Source organism: Mesocricetus auratus, unplaced genomic scaffold (genome assembly GCF_017639785.1).
Source record: "Mesocricetus auratus isolate SY011 unplaced genomic scaffold, BCM_Maur_2.0 Super-Scaffold_100014, whole genome shotgun sequence".
NCBI lineage: Eukaryota > Metazoa > Chordata > Mammalia > Rodentia > Cricetidae > Mesocricetus > Mesocricetus auratus.
Genome location: NW_024429197.1, coordinates 2,090,152 through 2,105,301, shown reverse-complemented (window position 1 = coordinate 2,105,301; position 15,150 = coordinate 2,090,152). Strand labels below are relative to the sequence as shown.

Below are 15,150 nucleotides of genomic sequence, written 5' to 3'. Positions count from 1 at the left end.
TAGTGGAAGGAAATAGACTCCCCCAAGTGTCATTTTACACACACACACACACACACGCACACACGCACACACACACAGTCTCTATCCTCAGTGTGCAAGGTGGGGTGAGATTCCTCATTGCAGAATTCCCCCATCCCAGTCCCCTGCCCTGACCTTGAGCTCCGACAGCAGGTGCTACTCAGGTCTGAGGCTAGAAGTCTTCCTTACAGAGTCCAGGTTACCCCGGGCTGCGACAACAGGTGCACGGGCACGGAGGGGGCGGGGCGCACCCCAGCACCGCCCTCCGCGCTCCCTGGGTCCCCCCACCCCCACCCGCAGCAGCGGCGTCGCCCGGTCCTGGCAGCTGCGGGAGCAGCGCGAGGCGAGGCGATTGGGACGCGACAGCGGGGAGGGGACGACGACCCAGGCGCTAGCGGAGGCCGAGCCGAGCAGCCCCGGCCCGTGGAGACATGAGCGCGCGGCCGCCCACCGCACCCCGGGCGCAGTGGCCGGGCCCCGCCGCCCCGTGATGGGCTCCTGCGTGTCGCGAGGTGAGGATCCAGCGGCCCGGGACGCGGTGAGGGGCGGGGGCACCAGCACGCGGCCGGGGGAAGCCTAGGGTGGGTGTCCGCCCTTCACGGACCAGTAGCGCCCCGGGGGACACGGTGCCCCATTGGGACAGGGCTTGGCAGGAGAGCGGGCAGCGTGCAGAGCGCAGAGCGGGCGGAGGTCTCCACACCCCACGCCCCACTCGGCACCCGGCATGAAGCAAGGTCCCAGTGCCATGCTTTCTTTCCTGCAGCCACACGCCTCCTGCAGTGTGCCTGGGAGGGGAGGGTGGCTTCCGGTTCTTTCTGGTCTTCTTACGGGCCACTGAGCTCCAGGAAGACAGCAGACCTTGCTCCTGCTCCCCAAGACGCAGGCCTGCCTAGCCCAGGATCCCTTTCCCTCCCGGTGCCTCTGTCTTCAGCCCTAGAAACCCCTTGGTAGGAAGGGGTCAGTAGGGACGAACAGGTTATCAAGGTTGGCTTTGCCCCACCCTCATCCCTAACTCCATCCCCACCTCCGTCTCTGCTGGGGGGGGCATAGGAGAGGAGAGAGGACAGCTGATGTTCCCAGTAACCCCTGGGCCTTTGTCTCTGACCTGGCACCTTGGTTGTCCCCAAGGTGATTCCAGGGAACACCAGTGACTGTCCCTCATCTGTTGGCGCGCGGGGAGAGGGAGGCGTGTGCGGTGTGTGTGTGTGTGTGTGTGTGTAGTGTAACCTGTCTGTGAATGGGGCATAGGGTCTTTCACGGAGGCTGGAGGATGGGCACGTTTGTCTTTGGAGTAATCTTTTAGAAAAGAGGTTGGAGGTTTAGGAACATGCCTGTAATCTCAGCACTCAGGAGTGCAACATCAAGAATTCAAGGCCAGCACCCACAGCACAGACTTTGTGGCTAACCTGGGCTACATGAGACCTTGTGTCAAAACAAAACAACGCTCCCCCCAAAAAAGGTTGGGCCATTGTCCCTCTTGGGACTCTTACCCTACGTGGGAGCAGGGGCCAGGCTGGGAGTGAGAGTGTAGAGACCAAGTTTCCTCACCCAAGGTCTTAGAAGATTCCTCAGACCCCTCCAGTAACATACACAGCAGAGAAGGGTAAACTGGTCTGGGGGGGCTGGGCAGGCCCTAGGGGAGACCTTGGTCTGGAGAATGTTGGAAAAGCACTCCTCCCCCTTCCTCTGGACTCTGTGGGAGTTCTCTCCCAAGTTCATGGAAGAGTATTCGGGACATGACTCAGGGTGTCCCTGAAAGGTGTCAGCAGTGGGGTCATGGGTGGGGGAGGGGAGGAGCAGGATCAGTCTGTATGAGGCTGGTTCAAGCTGACTGACTGATGGTAACAGCATGGCTACCTACTGGGTGTCGGCCACTGTGTTAGAAGCAGTGTGGTTCTGTAGGACCCGAGGAACCCAGCATGCATCTGGCCTGTGAAGCTCAGCAGAGAGTGAGGAAGGGTCTCTCAATTCTAGGCTCTCAGAGTCGGAGCCGTCCCCAGAAACCCTCAAGTCTCCCTTGGCAGGAGTTCCAGGAGTTAGGTGTCTGGATGTTGTCTTAGTGACCAGGTCCCTTCCACCCTTTGGTCAACCCACGCAGCTGTGGGATCCCAGTCCCGAGTGCACCAGCCTGGGGACACAGGCAGCACAGAGTACAGGACAGAGGCTAGGCAGACAGCAGAGATGCCTGCCAAGGTCAGGGTCAGGGTTAGGGTTAGGGTTAGGGTTAGGGTTAGGGTTAGGGTTAGGGCAAAGGCCTGGGGGCTCCATCTCCCATACTCCCTCCACGGCCCCTCAGCCAGGGCTGTTGAGGTCACACTGACTGAGACACTCACGCTCCACCGTTTCTCCTGTATCCTGAGAGGACAGAGCCTGACCGTCTCAACACGTATTCCAGAATTTAGAAGTGATAGGTATGAGCTGGGTGCCGGCGGTGCACGCCTTTAATCCCAGCACTTAGGAGGCAGAAGCAGGCGGTTGCCGTGAGTTCAAGACCAGCCAGGTCCTCATCCTCAGCGCCCTTGGCCTTGTGGATCCTCCCCGGCTTCCCTGGGCTCCCGAGTCCCTACCTCTGCACATCTGGACCAGTTGTTGACCACAGGCCTCTCCTGCCAAGTTCAGAGCCTGAAGTGGAGGTCAGGGGTCATGAACTTTGCACTGATGCCTCACCGAGCCTGCAACCAACTGGGGCTACCCAGTTCCCCCTACTCCAGGTGCAGCCTGCACCTGAGAGATCCACCCTACCCAAGAGTTAGCCTCTGCCATTGGGCTGGGGGATCGGGAGTCCCCAGTCTGCAGCCCCTGACCCACTGTCCCCAAGTGTGTGAGCTCATCACGCTGAGTGGGGGATGGTAATAGTGTGGGAGTATAACATGGGGGGGGAGAGGGTCTCAGTGTGAAGACCACCCCCACCACCATCAACACCCAATAGCCAGTCCTGTCATGGGGCTGGTGTGTCCTGCAGACAATTTCTCCAGGCCTTCTTGGTGGGAAAGGGGCCTCCTCCTGCCTCTGAGGGAGCAGCGTGTGCCAGGCCTTGTGGGAACTGGCCATACACACTGCATCTAGGAACTATTTTGTGTTCCTTGTCTGTTTCAATTTTTCAATGTCTATTTATTTGTTTTTGAGACAGGGTCTTTTACTATAGTCCTGGTTGGCACTGAACTCAAGGTCATCCTCCTGCTTCTATCTCCCAAATGCTAGAATTTCATGTTTAAGCTACCACAGCCATCTGCCCTATTTATCTTTTTTTTTCTTGTTTAACTAGGGTCTCCAGTGGCCCAGCTAACCTTGAACTTGCTATGTACCTGAGGATAGCCTTGAACTTCTGATCCCTTTTGCCTCTGCCTCCCAGGTGCTAAGATTATGGACACATACCAGCATGCCTCATGTATGTGATGCTGGGGGCTTGAACCCGGGGTGTCATGCATGCTAGGCAAACACTCCACCAACTGAGCTACAACCAGAGAAACTCTGGTTCATCTATTTTTAAGCCGCCACTCATTGGATGCTTATCCCGAGCCAGGCTGAGCCAGGTCTTGGCTCTCCTGACCCAGTTAGCTCTCCTTGAACCGGGGACGGGAGTGGGTTCAGGGTGGAGCAGAACCTGGGACACCCACCAGGCAGTACAGAGAGACAGACTCAAGTCCAGATCTGTGGGCCCCAGTGCTGAGCAAGGAGCCCCCGGCCTTTACTTATTCAAAGACTCCCTGCTCTCCCCCAAAGCTCTTGGTACATGGCCAACAGTCCAGAACCAATTTCTGGGATAGCTCTAAGGCCTCTCGTCTGGTTAGATTTTCCTGGCACTGTCAGTGATGGACAGTGCGGGACATTAGGAAGTCAGTATCTACCCCTTTCCATCTCGGGGTCCCTCCCTGCCTCCTGGCCCCTCAGCTTCTCTGCCTACCCCTCCCACTACAGCCCTCTCCTCCATTTAGCCAGTCAGCCTTCTGGTCTACCCTGGGGGTCTCCAGTGTCCAGTGCATTGGCTCCTAAGAGAGCAGACATGGGCCACTGAGTACTTTCTTCTGAAGAATCAAACGTCTAATTACGTCTAGAAGGCCTGGGTCCTGAGGGAACCTGCCAGAGACCCTGCTGGGAGCAACGTTGCAGTGATATTTATCTGTGGGAGAATTGGGAAAGTAGATGGCACTTGCCCTGTAGTTCAATCTGAGGGGAAAGAGAGTTTTACGTTGGAAGAAGTCTAGTGGGGGGGAAGCAGTGTGCACACACACACACATACACGCATACACACACACAGACAGACACAGACAGACACACACACACATACACAGACATACACACACACACACACACAGACAGACACACACACACACACACACATACACAGACACACACACACACACAGACAGACAGACAGACAGACACACACACACACACACACACACACACACACACCCCATACAGAGATCAGCACTATTTGGTAGTTGGACTTTCTTACTGCCCCCTAGGTCTGAAACTCATCCACACCACTCACTACCTGTTGCTTTGGATAAGTCATTTAGACTCTCCAAGGCTTCATTTTCCCGTCTGTAAAGTGGGCATGCTGCTGCCTACTTTGCAGGGCTCAAAGAGAAATCCTAGGCGAGAAATCAGCATGGTGGCTGACCTGGAGCGTATGCTTAGATAAACAGGCAGTGTGTCCTCACAGGTCAGGCTTCTCCCTCGAGGGAGTCACCTGTCACCTTAGGCCAACCTGGAGGTTAGTGTTACTGGAGTAGACTGGGCCCCGGGAGGGAAGAGGGAGGGAGAAGGAGCTGGGGTGAGTAGAAGCCCTTGGTTGGGCATACAGAGGGATCCCATGAGCATCCCTGAGCTCAGCCAACCAGAGTATTGCAAGACCATCACAGCCCACGTGGTTCGGGAAGACACTGGAGAACGGACCTCTGCCAAGTTCTGAGGACTGCTCTCCTGGCTGGGACTCACCAGGCAGAGAGACCAAAGACTCACCCTCTTGGGTTTCCCTCTGTAGGGTTCAGAGGGTCCCCAGGGCAAACTCCAGCCCAGGAGCGTGTGACACAGGAGTCCCACTGTCCGGAAAGACGAACTGAGGGACAGAGAAAACAGTTTCTCTGAGGGAGCCCTGGCCACGGCGATGGGCCACCTGCTGTAGCCCTCGGCACACGTGGATGAGAAGCAGGCTGCGCATGGGCAACTGTGGTCCAGAGGACTAAGCCCACGGCAGCTTCTGTACAGAGCCAGGGTGGCTGACACATCACAGTGGGGGGGGGGGGACCATCGGCTGCGTCCGTTTGCACAGGTGCCTGGAGCCTCTTTGGGGAGGCTGGCTTCCAGGGAGACAGCACCAGGGGCTTTGTGCCCAGACTGCTGCTCACTTGTTTTTCACCTTCTCTGGGCTGCCGGGAAAGAGCTCTCTTCACTTCATCTGCACTGCCTCCTCCCAAGTGGCGGCAGGCTAATTCTCTTGCTCCTGAGAAACACTCGGGGTGCAGGTGGCAACCGCGGTGACTAATGGGCTGGGATGCAGGGCCCGGAGGAGTAGTTATAAACACCGGACAGTTCTGAAGCAAGTGAAAGGAGTCTGGGGGACTGGCCTTCAGGTTCACCCAGGGACCAAGCAGAAGTAAAGACTGCGGGGGGGGAGCTCCGCAGCATGAAGAGTTTAGGTTAGACATAATGGAGAACTGTCCGGGTGGTTAAGCTGACATTCTGATTGGAGAACTTTACTAGGAAGGCAGGAAACATTCTTGATAAGCAGAGGGATGGAGGGGACCTCTAGATGACACCACTTTCCTGGAAGGATCAAAATGGTCTTCAGGTTGCCATGTCAACAAGAGGGTTGTCACTCTTGTAGCCTGAGGGGGTGGCGGAGGGGGCTGGTCCAAGAAAGGGCCTCAGACATTGGGGTGAAAGTAGGGGAATGTCACCGCACAACTTGGGAGAGGCATCCAAAATAAGCAGGCATCAGAGGTCCCCTGGGCTGTCCCCTGCCCCACCCTACATGGCAGTGTGTTTTTCCAGTCGCCAAGGCCTTGATGTGGCAGGGTCCCTGCTGGGCTAAGAACAGCCTATGATTTCACCCTGGGCTGGTTCATTACCTGACTTCTCTATGGCAACCAGCCCATGACATCATGGGGCTAAAGTCTTCAAGGTGACTCTGGTAGAAGCGCCTGGGTCCCATATGGGGTGGGGGTCAGGCAGGCAGGGGAGGGGCTGGAGCCAGGGGCCACCAGCCCACCACTACCTCAGTAAATATCTGTTGTCACTGCTGTCCTGGCTCCCCCTTCTCACTCCTGCTCTGCAGCTGGAGAGCTCACAGCTTTCGGGGGTACTGAGGAAGCATTCCAGCACCCGTGCAGGTGCCCAGCCCACCCTGTAGCTAGACAGACTCTGGCCTTGCGCAACATGCAGAATTCCAGAATACTCAAACTGTCTCTTAACTTTTCGTTGATTGGGGTGTGTGTGTGTGTGTGTGTGTGTGTGTGTGTGTGTGTGTGTGTGTGTGTGTATGTATGTGTATGTGTGTGTGTGTGGTGTATGTGTGTCTATAGTGTGTGTGTGTGTGTGTGTGTCTGTGTGTGTGTGTGTCTATAGTGTGTGTGGTGTTGCTGTATATTCTAGGCTGACTTGGAACACACCATATACTCCAGACTGACTTTAAATTCCTGACCCTCCTGCCTCCATCTCCAGTGCTCAGATCACAAGGGTGAATCACCATGCATAGTCACAGCTTTCAAACTTAAAAAAAATTAAATTAATTTGAAAAAAACCTATTTTATATGATTTTTGCCTTCTTGTATATCTATGTATCATGTCGGTCTCTAGTGCCCACAGAGGCCCGGGGAAGGACATTAGATCCACTGGAACTGGAGCTACAGATGGTTGTGAGCTGCCATGTAGATGCTGGGAATTGACCCCAGGTCCTTTGGGAGAGTAGTCAGTGCTCTTAAACACTAGGCCATCTCTCCAGCCCCTAATTTTTTCTTTTTTTTTTTAAAGATTTATTTATTTATTACATATACAGTGTTCTGTCTACATGCCAGAAGAGGGCACCAGGTTGAATTGTAGATGGTTGTAAGCCACCATGTGGTTGCTGGGAATTGAACTCAGGACCTCTGGAAGAGCAGTCGGTGCTCTTAACCTGTGAGCCATCTCTCCAGCCCCTAATTTTTTCTTTTTTATATTTACCTGTTTGCTAGGTGTTTGTATGTGGGTGTGCACATGTGACATTACATGTGTGATGGTCATAGACCAACTGGGGGTCAGTTCTCTCCTGTCACCTATGACTCTCAGGGATGGAACTCAGATCAGCGGGCTTGACATCAGGCACCTTCAACCCACTGAAGCATCTTGCTGGTTGGGCTTTCAAACTGTTATTTTTAGACCTTGTGGTGAATGAGAACGGCCCCCATAGGCTCATATATTTGAATGCTTGCTCCCTAGTTAGTGGAACTGTTTGGGAAGGATCGAGAGGCGTGGCTTTGCTGGAGGTTTGTTGCTGAGGACAGGCTTTGACGTTTTAAAAGCCCAAGCCATTCCCTGTTAGCTCTCTGTCTGCTTTGTGCTTGTGGACCAGGTTGTGAGCTCTTGGCCATAGTTACAGTGCCATACCTGCCTGCCTGCTGCCTGCTGCCACACTCTCCTCCGTGATGGTCACGAACTCACCCTCTGAAACTGTAATTCCCCAATTAACTGTTTCTTCTATAAGTTGCCTAAGGCAGACCTGTAAGAACAAATACATTTTGCATTTTGATCCAGTATGCACATCTAGAAAATTCTCACCTGTGCGAATCCACACACACATACAACACACACACACACACACACACACATACACACTCACACACACTCCTATGTGCACGTGACACACAGAAGCTCCAGGACACAAGACTGAATGCTCTCAGTTTGCCTCCAGCTCTGATGATCTCCACTCTATTCTATTCAATACTTTTTTTTTTAAAGCAGACCCAGTGAAAAGAGGGCTGGGGGTGTAGTTCAGTGGTCAGAGCACTTCCCAGCAAGTATAAGGTGCCAGCTCTGATCTCTAGCTGGAGACCATCAGATAAATGGATAAGTAACTAAGTAAATAGCAAATAAACGAAAAACAAGCCTGATGAATGGCTTGCATGACCACTGAATTATGTGGCCCCTGTCCTGCCGTTGAGTCCCCCTTTGTAAAGATGGGAAATCCTGGAGCCCAGAGAAGAGCAACATTAACTCGGGGTCACACAGCCAGGGCTGACACGCAGCAGGCTGTGCTGGGACCTATGGAGTACCAGCGAGCTCACGGCTCAGCCCTCATTCTCAGAACCCGTGCGGTTCTCTGTGCCCTGCCCTCCTTATGTCCGGGTCACTTTGGGGCAAGAGAGGACATTGGCCATCACCTTGCCTTCCTCTCTTATGGTGTTCCAGACAGCCTGGCTGGCTCCAGCCTCTCTGCCTTGGCCCATGTATTCCAGCCTTGGGGCAGGTCCCAGATCTTTTGGCCTCTTTCAGGATGCCATTTGGCTGAGAAGTCTCCTTGAATGCGGGCCCAAAGTTGCTTTCCTCCCTCCAGCTGGGCTGGATGTGCCTGCCGTGTGAGCCCTGGGCCCCTTTCTTCCTTGGCCTGTTGGGGTCTGGAGTGGAGTATGGCTGGAGACAGAACCCAGCTGTTTTCGCTCGTTTGAAGTCCTCACTAATGCTGGTTGCTGTGCTGCAGTCTGAACCCCTTTGAGAAGCCCCTGGGAGAGCCTGCTGTGTGCTGGGTCCTGTGGCAGGTGCTGGGGCTGCAGTGGTCAATAACATAGGTGACATTTGGACTGGAGAGATGTTCAGTTGACAACCTACCTACATCCCGTTCCCCCAGCCCACACTAGGAGGCCAGGCGTGATAGCCTGCCTTGCAGTGCCAGTGTTAGGGCACAGAGGGAGGTAGAGGGTCCCTGGCCAGTTGGCCTAGCCTATGTGGCAAGTTTTGGTCTAGTAAGAGCCCTTGACTCAGAAATAGACAGACAGACAGATAGATAGACAGACAGACAGAGTGCCTGAAGAACAACACCCAAGGTTGTCCTCTAGCCTACCCTCTCTCTCTCTCTCTCTCTCTCTCTCTCTCTCTCTCTCTCTCTCTCTCTCTCTCTCTCTCTCTCGCACACACACACACACACTCACACAAACACCTAATCTCAAAGTAAAAAGAAAATATCTCTGTATAGTTGTAGAATGTGTTTGTATATTAATCTGTTACTGCAGAACAGTAAAAAATTTTTTTCTTACAGCCAAGCAACGTTTCTCTATGCCCTGGCTGTCCTGGAACTCACTCTGTAGACCAGCCTGGCCTCAAACTCACAGAGATCCTCCTGCCTCTGCCTCCCGAGTGCTGGGATTAAAGGCGTGTGCCACCAACGCCCAGCTGTGTTTAGTTTTTCTACAGGTAAAGCACACTCCCTCCTTTTCAGTTCAGATGAACCTATTTCTTCCCCTGCCTTACTACTATGGCTAAGTCAGAGTTGTGGTCGTTGCTATTGTTGTTTAATTTCTCCTGTCCTCTTTATTCCCAGATCTGTTCATCAGTGCCCACAAAGACTGCCCCAGGCCTCAGGGCACAAACCTCCTGAATCGGGATCTGCCCTCCAGCCCTTATCCACCTGCCACTGTTCCAGACCATGTTGCTGGCAAGGTAACTGGCCATTCATCACCCTCCTCCTGCTTGCCCTGGCTCCAGCTGCCATTTTTCCTCTCCAAGGCAAGCAGGAGCCATCCTTAGCTCCCCTCTTCCTTGCCAACCCCAGTTTCTTCCTGGGTACTAGGGGACCCAAGGGCTTGGCATTCAGCTGGATGGGGGTCTGCATGGAGCTGGGCACCAGGGACTGGGCCAGACTTATTTAGAAAACACAACACCATCCCAAAGGCCTTCCTGCCCACATTAACTCAGCCTTGCAGACAGTAGGTTCTGCTACCAGCCCAGCTCTGCTTAGCAACAGCTTCTCAAGAGTAAAGGCAGGGGCATTCTCCACCATAGATCAGGAAGGCATGACGAGGGGTTCTGGTGTGGTGAAGGCTCCTGGTACAGTCGAGGGGTCCTAGTGCATAATTTCCATACTTGCCCAGGAATGTGGCTTTAACCTACCAATTGGTTTTGTTTAAGATTTCTTTATTTTTAGTTGGGGGGTGGTAGCGCATGCCCTTAATCCCAGCACTCAGGAGGCAGAGGCAGGCGGATCTCTGTGAGTTCAAGATCAGCCTGGTCTACTGATTGAGGTCAGGACAGACTCCAAAGCTACACAGAGAAACTCTGTCTTGAAAAACGCAAGCAAACAAAAAAACTTATTTATTTTTAATTTATTAAAAAATTTATTAGTGTTTGCCTTCATGTGTCTATGTTCACCACTTGTGTGCAGTACCTGTGGAGGCCAGAAGAGGGCATTGGGTCCCCCTGGGACTAGAGATGATTATGAGCTGCCTGGTGGGTGCTGGGAACTGAACCCAAGTCCTCTGGAAAAACAACAAATGCTCTCAACTACTGAGCCATCTCTCTAGCCTCGAGATGCTGTATTTTTAATTTTTTGCTTCACCATTATTAATATTTGACTTTTTTGAGACAGGGTTTCACTATGTCGTGCTGGCTGGTCTGGAACTCACTAGTTAGGAACAGTCTCTCCTTGAACTCACAGAGATCCTCCTGCCTCTGCCTCCTGAGTGCTGGGATTAGAGGCGTGTGTCACTACACCAGCTAGGTCATTAGTTTTTGTTTTTGTTTTGTCTTGTAAAGTCCCTAGTCTCCAGGTATCAGGAAACAGTAAAAGTATACTTGGTCTAAGTCAGACCTATTACCTGCACTGATTCCCTCGCCTTCCAAGGCCACTGTGTCCCACTTCCTTTTCTGAGTGCTAGGGGACAGCAGGTGACCTTGGTCTCCCAGAGAATCACAAGGTGAAGCCACCCTGTCCTGTAGGGGCTTAGGGACTTGGCCACGTGCCCAGTGTCCCTAGCCCTGACTGGTCCCCTTTCTCCTCTTGCTTCAGGACAAGCAGATGGATTTCTGTTGGGACCCGTGGCAGGTCAGTGTGCTCCCCCCCCCCCCCCACCCGCAGTCCAGCCAGCCCAGCTGATGCCACCGTCCCTGCTTCCTCTGCTGTGCCCACCCAGGCCCAGGCCCACAGTCCTGCCAGCCCAGGGGAGGGAGTCTTTGGGAATGGATAGGATCTCCTTACCTTTCTATACTTGGTCCCCTGGCCTCCCCTAAGGATGAGTGGGTGGTAACAGTGGTCTGGGGGGTGAGGGGACAATGTCCTCTGAGGGGCTGTCCTTCCCACCACCCCTTCTTTTTTCTAGAGGTGCTTCCAGACCACCAACGGCTACATACCCGACTCTAGAGCCTGCCCCAGCAACTACAGCGTGGCTGCCCTGGCCACCTCATCCCTTGTGGGTAGGTCCACACAGTCCCCCTCCAGCCCTTAGAGATTGTAGGCCCCTCCTCCCCAGACACGTGCCGCGGGGAGGCAAGGGGCCGCAGCCATACTGGGTTTCCCAATTGCCAGACTTCAGGCTGGGTTCTTCCCTCAGGAGTTGACTTGTTGGGTTTTCAGGCCCTGGGGATGCCTCAGAGGGGGATGCGTGTGCAGTTTTTGGGTGTCTGACTGCGTGGTCTCCCACGTCACCTTGGGTCTTGTTCCCTAGAAGCAGAGCCTGAGGTGGGAACTGTGCTCCCCTCGGGGAGAGCTCTCGGGAGAGTCCCTGGGGAGTGAAGCATCAGGGGTGGCTGAGGATTCTGCTCAGCGGAGAATCGGTTACAGTCCTCTCCCTGCCTCAACCCACTGGGAGTTCCCACAGCACGGTAGCCTGAAGGACAGATGGCAATTGAAGACCATGTGTCAGGATATCGGTCCTCAATTGTCCATGATGAGGACTGTGCCGCCTTGAGGGCATGAGGTGGCGCCCAAAGCTATGACGGTTCTCTGGAGCCGGCGTGGGTGTGTGCCAGGAGCGGCAGGCCGAGGTGGTTAGGAGAAGGGCATGCAAACGGGAAAGGGACCCAGGCTGCTGTGCTTAGCTGTGGACAGCCCTCAGCCAACAGCCAGGCCACTTGGCCCACCAGCCTCCTCTTACAGCGTCTCCCCCCCTAGCACTGCAGGGTTTCCACACCCCAGATCCTTCCAGGTTCCCACAGTGCCTAGCTGCCTCCCTCTGCCCCTGTCTCTGCAGCTCCCTCCATCCAAACCCCCCCCACCCCCCACCCCGGCCTCAAGAGCCCGAGAAACACCACCTGTCCCAAAGCACTCCGCAGTCCAGCACCCCACTTGGGGGAGCAGGTCTCCCTTCCTTCCTCATCTCCATTGTCCCCTCGACCCTAGTGCCTCGTTCCTGTGGATGCCCCATTTGTCCTTGGGACTCACATTCCCCAGGGCCTCGTGCCGGCGTGGCCTTAGGGATGCCCAGATCGGTCCCCACCTCAGCTAGAGCAGATGCAGAGCTGTCCCTGCCTCCTCTCCATCATCTTCCACACACAGCCAGACAAGTCACACACTCCCCCCGCCCCTCTCCTCCACTGCCCAGCCCTGGCCTGCCTCTTGCTGGGTCCCTGCGATGGCCCAGAATTGTCCCCCCCCATCCCGTCCCCACCCTTGAGCTTCAATCTTTCCATTAGGATGCTGTTTCCCAGTAACAGATGCAATCTCCCTTCTTCCCTGGTCCATGTCTGGGGGGGACTCTCCTTCACTGTGTAGACAACATGGAGTTGTCACCGTAGCTCTAGCCCTAGTCTGGCCCCCGTGGGACTCCAGCCTCCTGTCCCTGTGTGTCACCCTTGATTGTACTGGTGTTATGTATGCTTTCCCGTGCCTCCGACCCCATCTGCGAAACAGCCTGGCTCCCATCTCTCCCATCACTGTGGGACTCCAGAGCCCAACTCCAGGCCCCCCCCCCGAGTGCTCCACACCAGAGTCTCACTCTGAAGACTGGGAGCACAGGAAAACTCCCTCAGAGCCGTCAGTTCATGAGTCAAGGGTGCTGGGTCCAAGAGGAGCCAGCTGAGGGTCACGGCCAGTCTGAGAAAGCAGTGGCCGGTTTGGAACCCTGATCCAGATTCAGTGTTGGGAAGGGGTCGGTCACACATGGCGAGACTTGTACGTGAAGTAGGGTCACGGGGCTGCGGAGGGCACAGGGCAGGGTGTGGGTCCCGTCAGGCAGAGCACCCCCTGGCCGCCGCTGCAGGAAGCCAACAGGTGCAGGCCTATAGACCAGGGGTGGTTGGGATAGGGAACATGGAATGGTCTGAGGTTTGGGGGTGCTGTGAATGGGGTTTTGTGGGGACGGTCACCCTGAAGCCATCCATGACCTCACAGGGGTGGTACAAAGCATCAAGGACCACATCACGAAGCCCACAGCCATGGCCCGTGGCCGAGTGGCCCACCTCATCGAGTGGAAAGGTTGGAGCGCCCAGCAGTCAGGCTGGGAGCTGTCCCCAGCGGAGGACGACCATTACTGCTGTCTCCCTGATGAGCTGCGTGAGGCCCGCTTCGCTGCAGGTGAGTGGGGGTGCAGGGAGGGAGGCCGTAGGCGGGGACTGCAGGGGTGAAGTCCAGGATGACGGGTGGGGCACTGGGTGGCTTCCTTCATTACCTGGGCAGAAAGGGCCAGTCCAGAGAGGCCCGCGTAGACTCGGAGTGCTCACTGAGCCTGCTCCTGCTGTCCCCTAGGTGTCGCTGAGCAGTTTGCTATCACGGAGGCCACTCTGAGTGCCTGGTCCTCCCTGGATGACGAAGAGATGCAGCCAGAGGACAGTACCCAGGGTGCCTTCCAGCTCCAAGGTACAGCCGGCAATGCCAAGGCAGGGTGGGCAGAGGACGCTGAGGCTGGTGCCTAGGTCACTCAGGCGGGCTCCTTTCCCCACCCCCCCTTCATGGCTTGGCTTCTCCCTCAGTAACCTGGGACCGGTGGTCCTGGCCTGCACGTTCCCAGGGAGTGCCCTGAGCCAAAAGGAGAGTCTGGCCGTGGTGTGGCTTGAGTTGACACTAGGTGCGTTGTGGGTGCTGCTTTTCCAAACCTGGGTCCTGGTGAAGCTTGCATTGCCATACCTCACTTGGTTCTCCCAATGACCAGGAGGGGAGGGGACAGAGGACCAGAAGGAGCATCCATTGTCTCAGTACTCACCTCCTGCTCTTGGCCACTCTGCTCCCTGTCATGGGGAGACAACTGAGCTCAGAGAGGTTTGGAGACCTGCCTGGGGTCACACAGCTTAGCAGTGACCTACAGGTGTCCCGACCCTTGCCTGCCCTCCCACACCCAGGGATGCAGGATGCAGGGTTCCATCTCTACCCTGTACCCCCTTTTTGATATTCTAGACCTGGAGAGCATCTACCTCCAGGACAGCCTCCTGAGTGGCCCTTCACAGGACGACAGCCTCCTAGCCTGCTCCCCGGGCCTCACCCTCGATGACGGCTGGCCCTCACCGGAGGAGCCCCCTAGCCCCACCCAGCAGCATCGGCAGCGGCTGCCAGGGGCTCAGGGGCCTGATGGCGGGGCCCACCTGCATGGCTCCCTGCCGTCAGTGGACAGTGGCTCTCTCTCAGAAGAGGAGGATGAAGTGTTCTACAACTGAGGCCAGCTGGCCAGTCCAGCGTCTCTACACCTTGCTGGGAGCCCAGCTGTACCAAGGCATCGGGCTAGCACTGGGCATCTCTTGACTCCTGGGGACAAACACCAGGCGGAGTGTGGCCGGGATGGTGACCCTCATTCCTGTGGACCGCTCAGTGCCTCTGTGGACCCTGCCCTCAACAGTGGGAGCCCCTGCTTTGTGTGCTCGGCCCCTCCAGGCCTCTGCCCTCAGCCTGCTCCCGGACTCTGAGCAGAACCAGGGCAACCGGTCCCGGGAGAGCTGACAGTCAGGTCCCCAGGAGGAGCCAAGCTTGACTTGAGCTCAGCCCCTCCCAATTCACTCCGTGCATCCGTTCCATGGAAGGTGGGACTGTTTCTTCCGGCCAAGCCGTTCCTCGACTCCTTCCATCTCTAGAGGGTCTGTCTGTCCCTCCCCTCTTACCTGGTTCCTCTGTGACCCCCATGCTCCCCAACCAAGAGACCTCACATCCCCTCATTCGCCCTTCATCTCCCACAGGGTTCTCTGGTGACATTAAAGTAGTGTGCTCATTCTGGATGAACTTGCCCTGGTGTCCCAGGG

General features: G+C 55.6%; 1 protein-coding gene across 1 annotated transcript; it reads left to right on the top strand.

The window, feature by feature from the left end:
• The first annotated feature begins 325 nt into the window (after positions 1-325).
• Positions 326-15,126, top strand: Fam131c (family with sequence similarity 131 member C). The gene is made up of 7 exons (XM_005081082.4): positions 326-530; positions 9,536-9,654; positions 11,000-11,035; positions 11,310-11,403; positions 13,319-13,501; positions 13,673-13,783; positions 14,318-15,126. The coding sequence occupies exons 1-7, from the start codon at positions 509-511 to the stop codon at positions 14,572-14,574; spliced, it is 822 nt and encodes a 273-aa protein (XP_005081139.1). The 5' UTR covers positions 326-508; the 3' UTR covers positions 14,575-15,126.
• The last annotated feature ends 24 nt before the right edge of the window (positions 15,127-15,150 follow it).

Coding starts and splice junctions, on each gene's coding strand:
- Fam131c (XM_005081082.4), top strand. CDS start 509: ATGGGCTCCTGCGTGTCGCGAG. Junction 531..9,535: donor GGGCTCCTGCGTGTCGCGAG/GTGAGGATCCAG, acceptor CTTTATTCCCAG/ATCTGTTCATCAGTGCCCAC. Junction 13,502..13,672: donor TGAGGCCCGCTTCGCTGCAG/GTGAGTGGGGGT, acceptor GCTGTCCCCTAG/GTGTCGCTGAGCAGTTTGCT.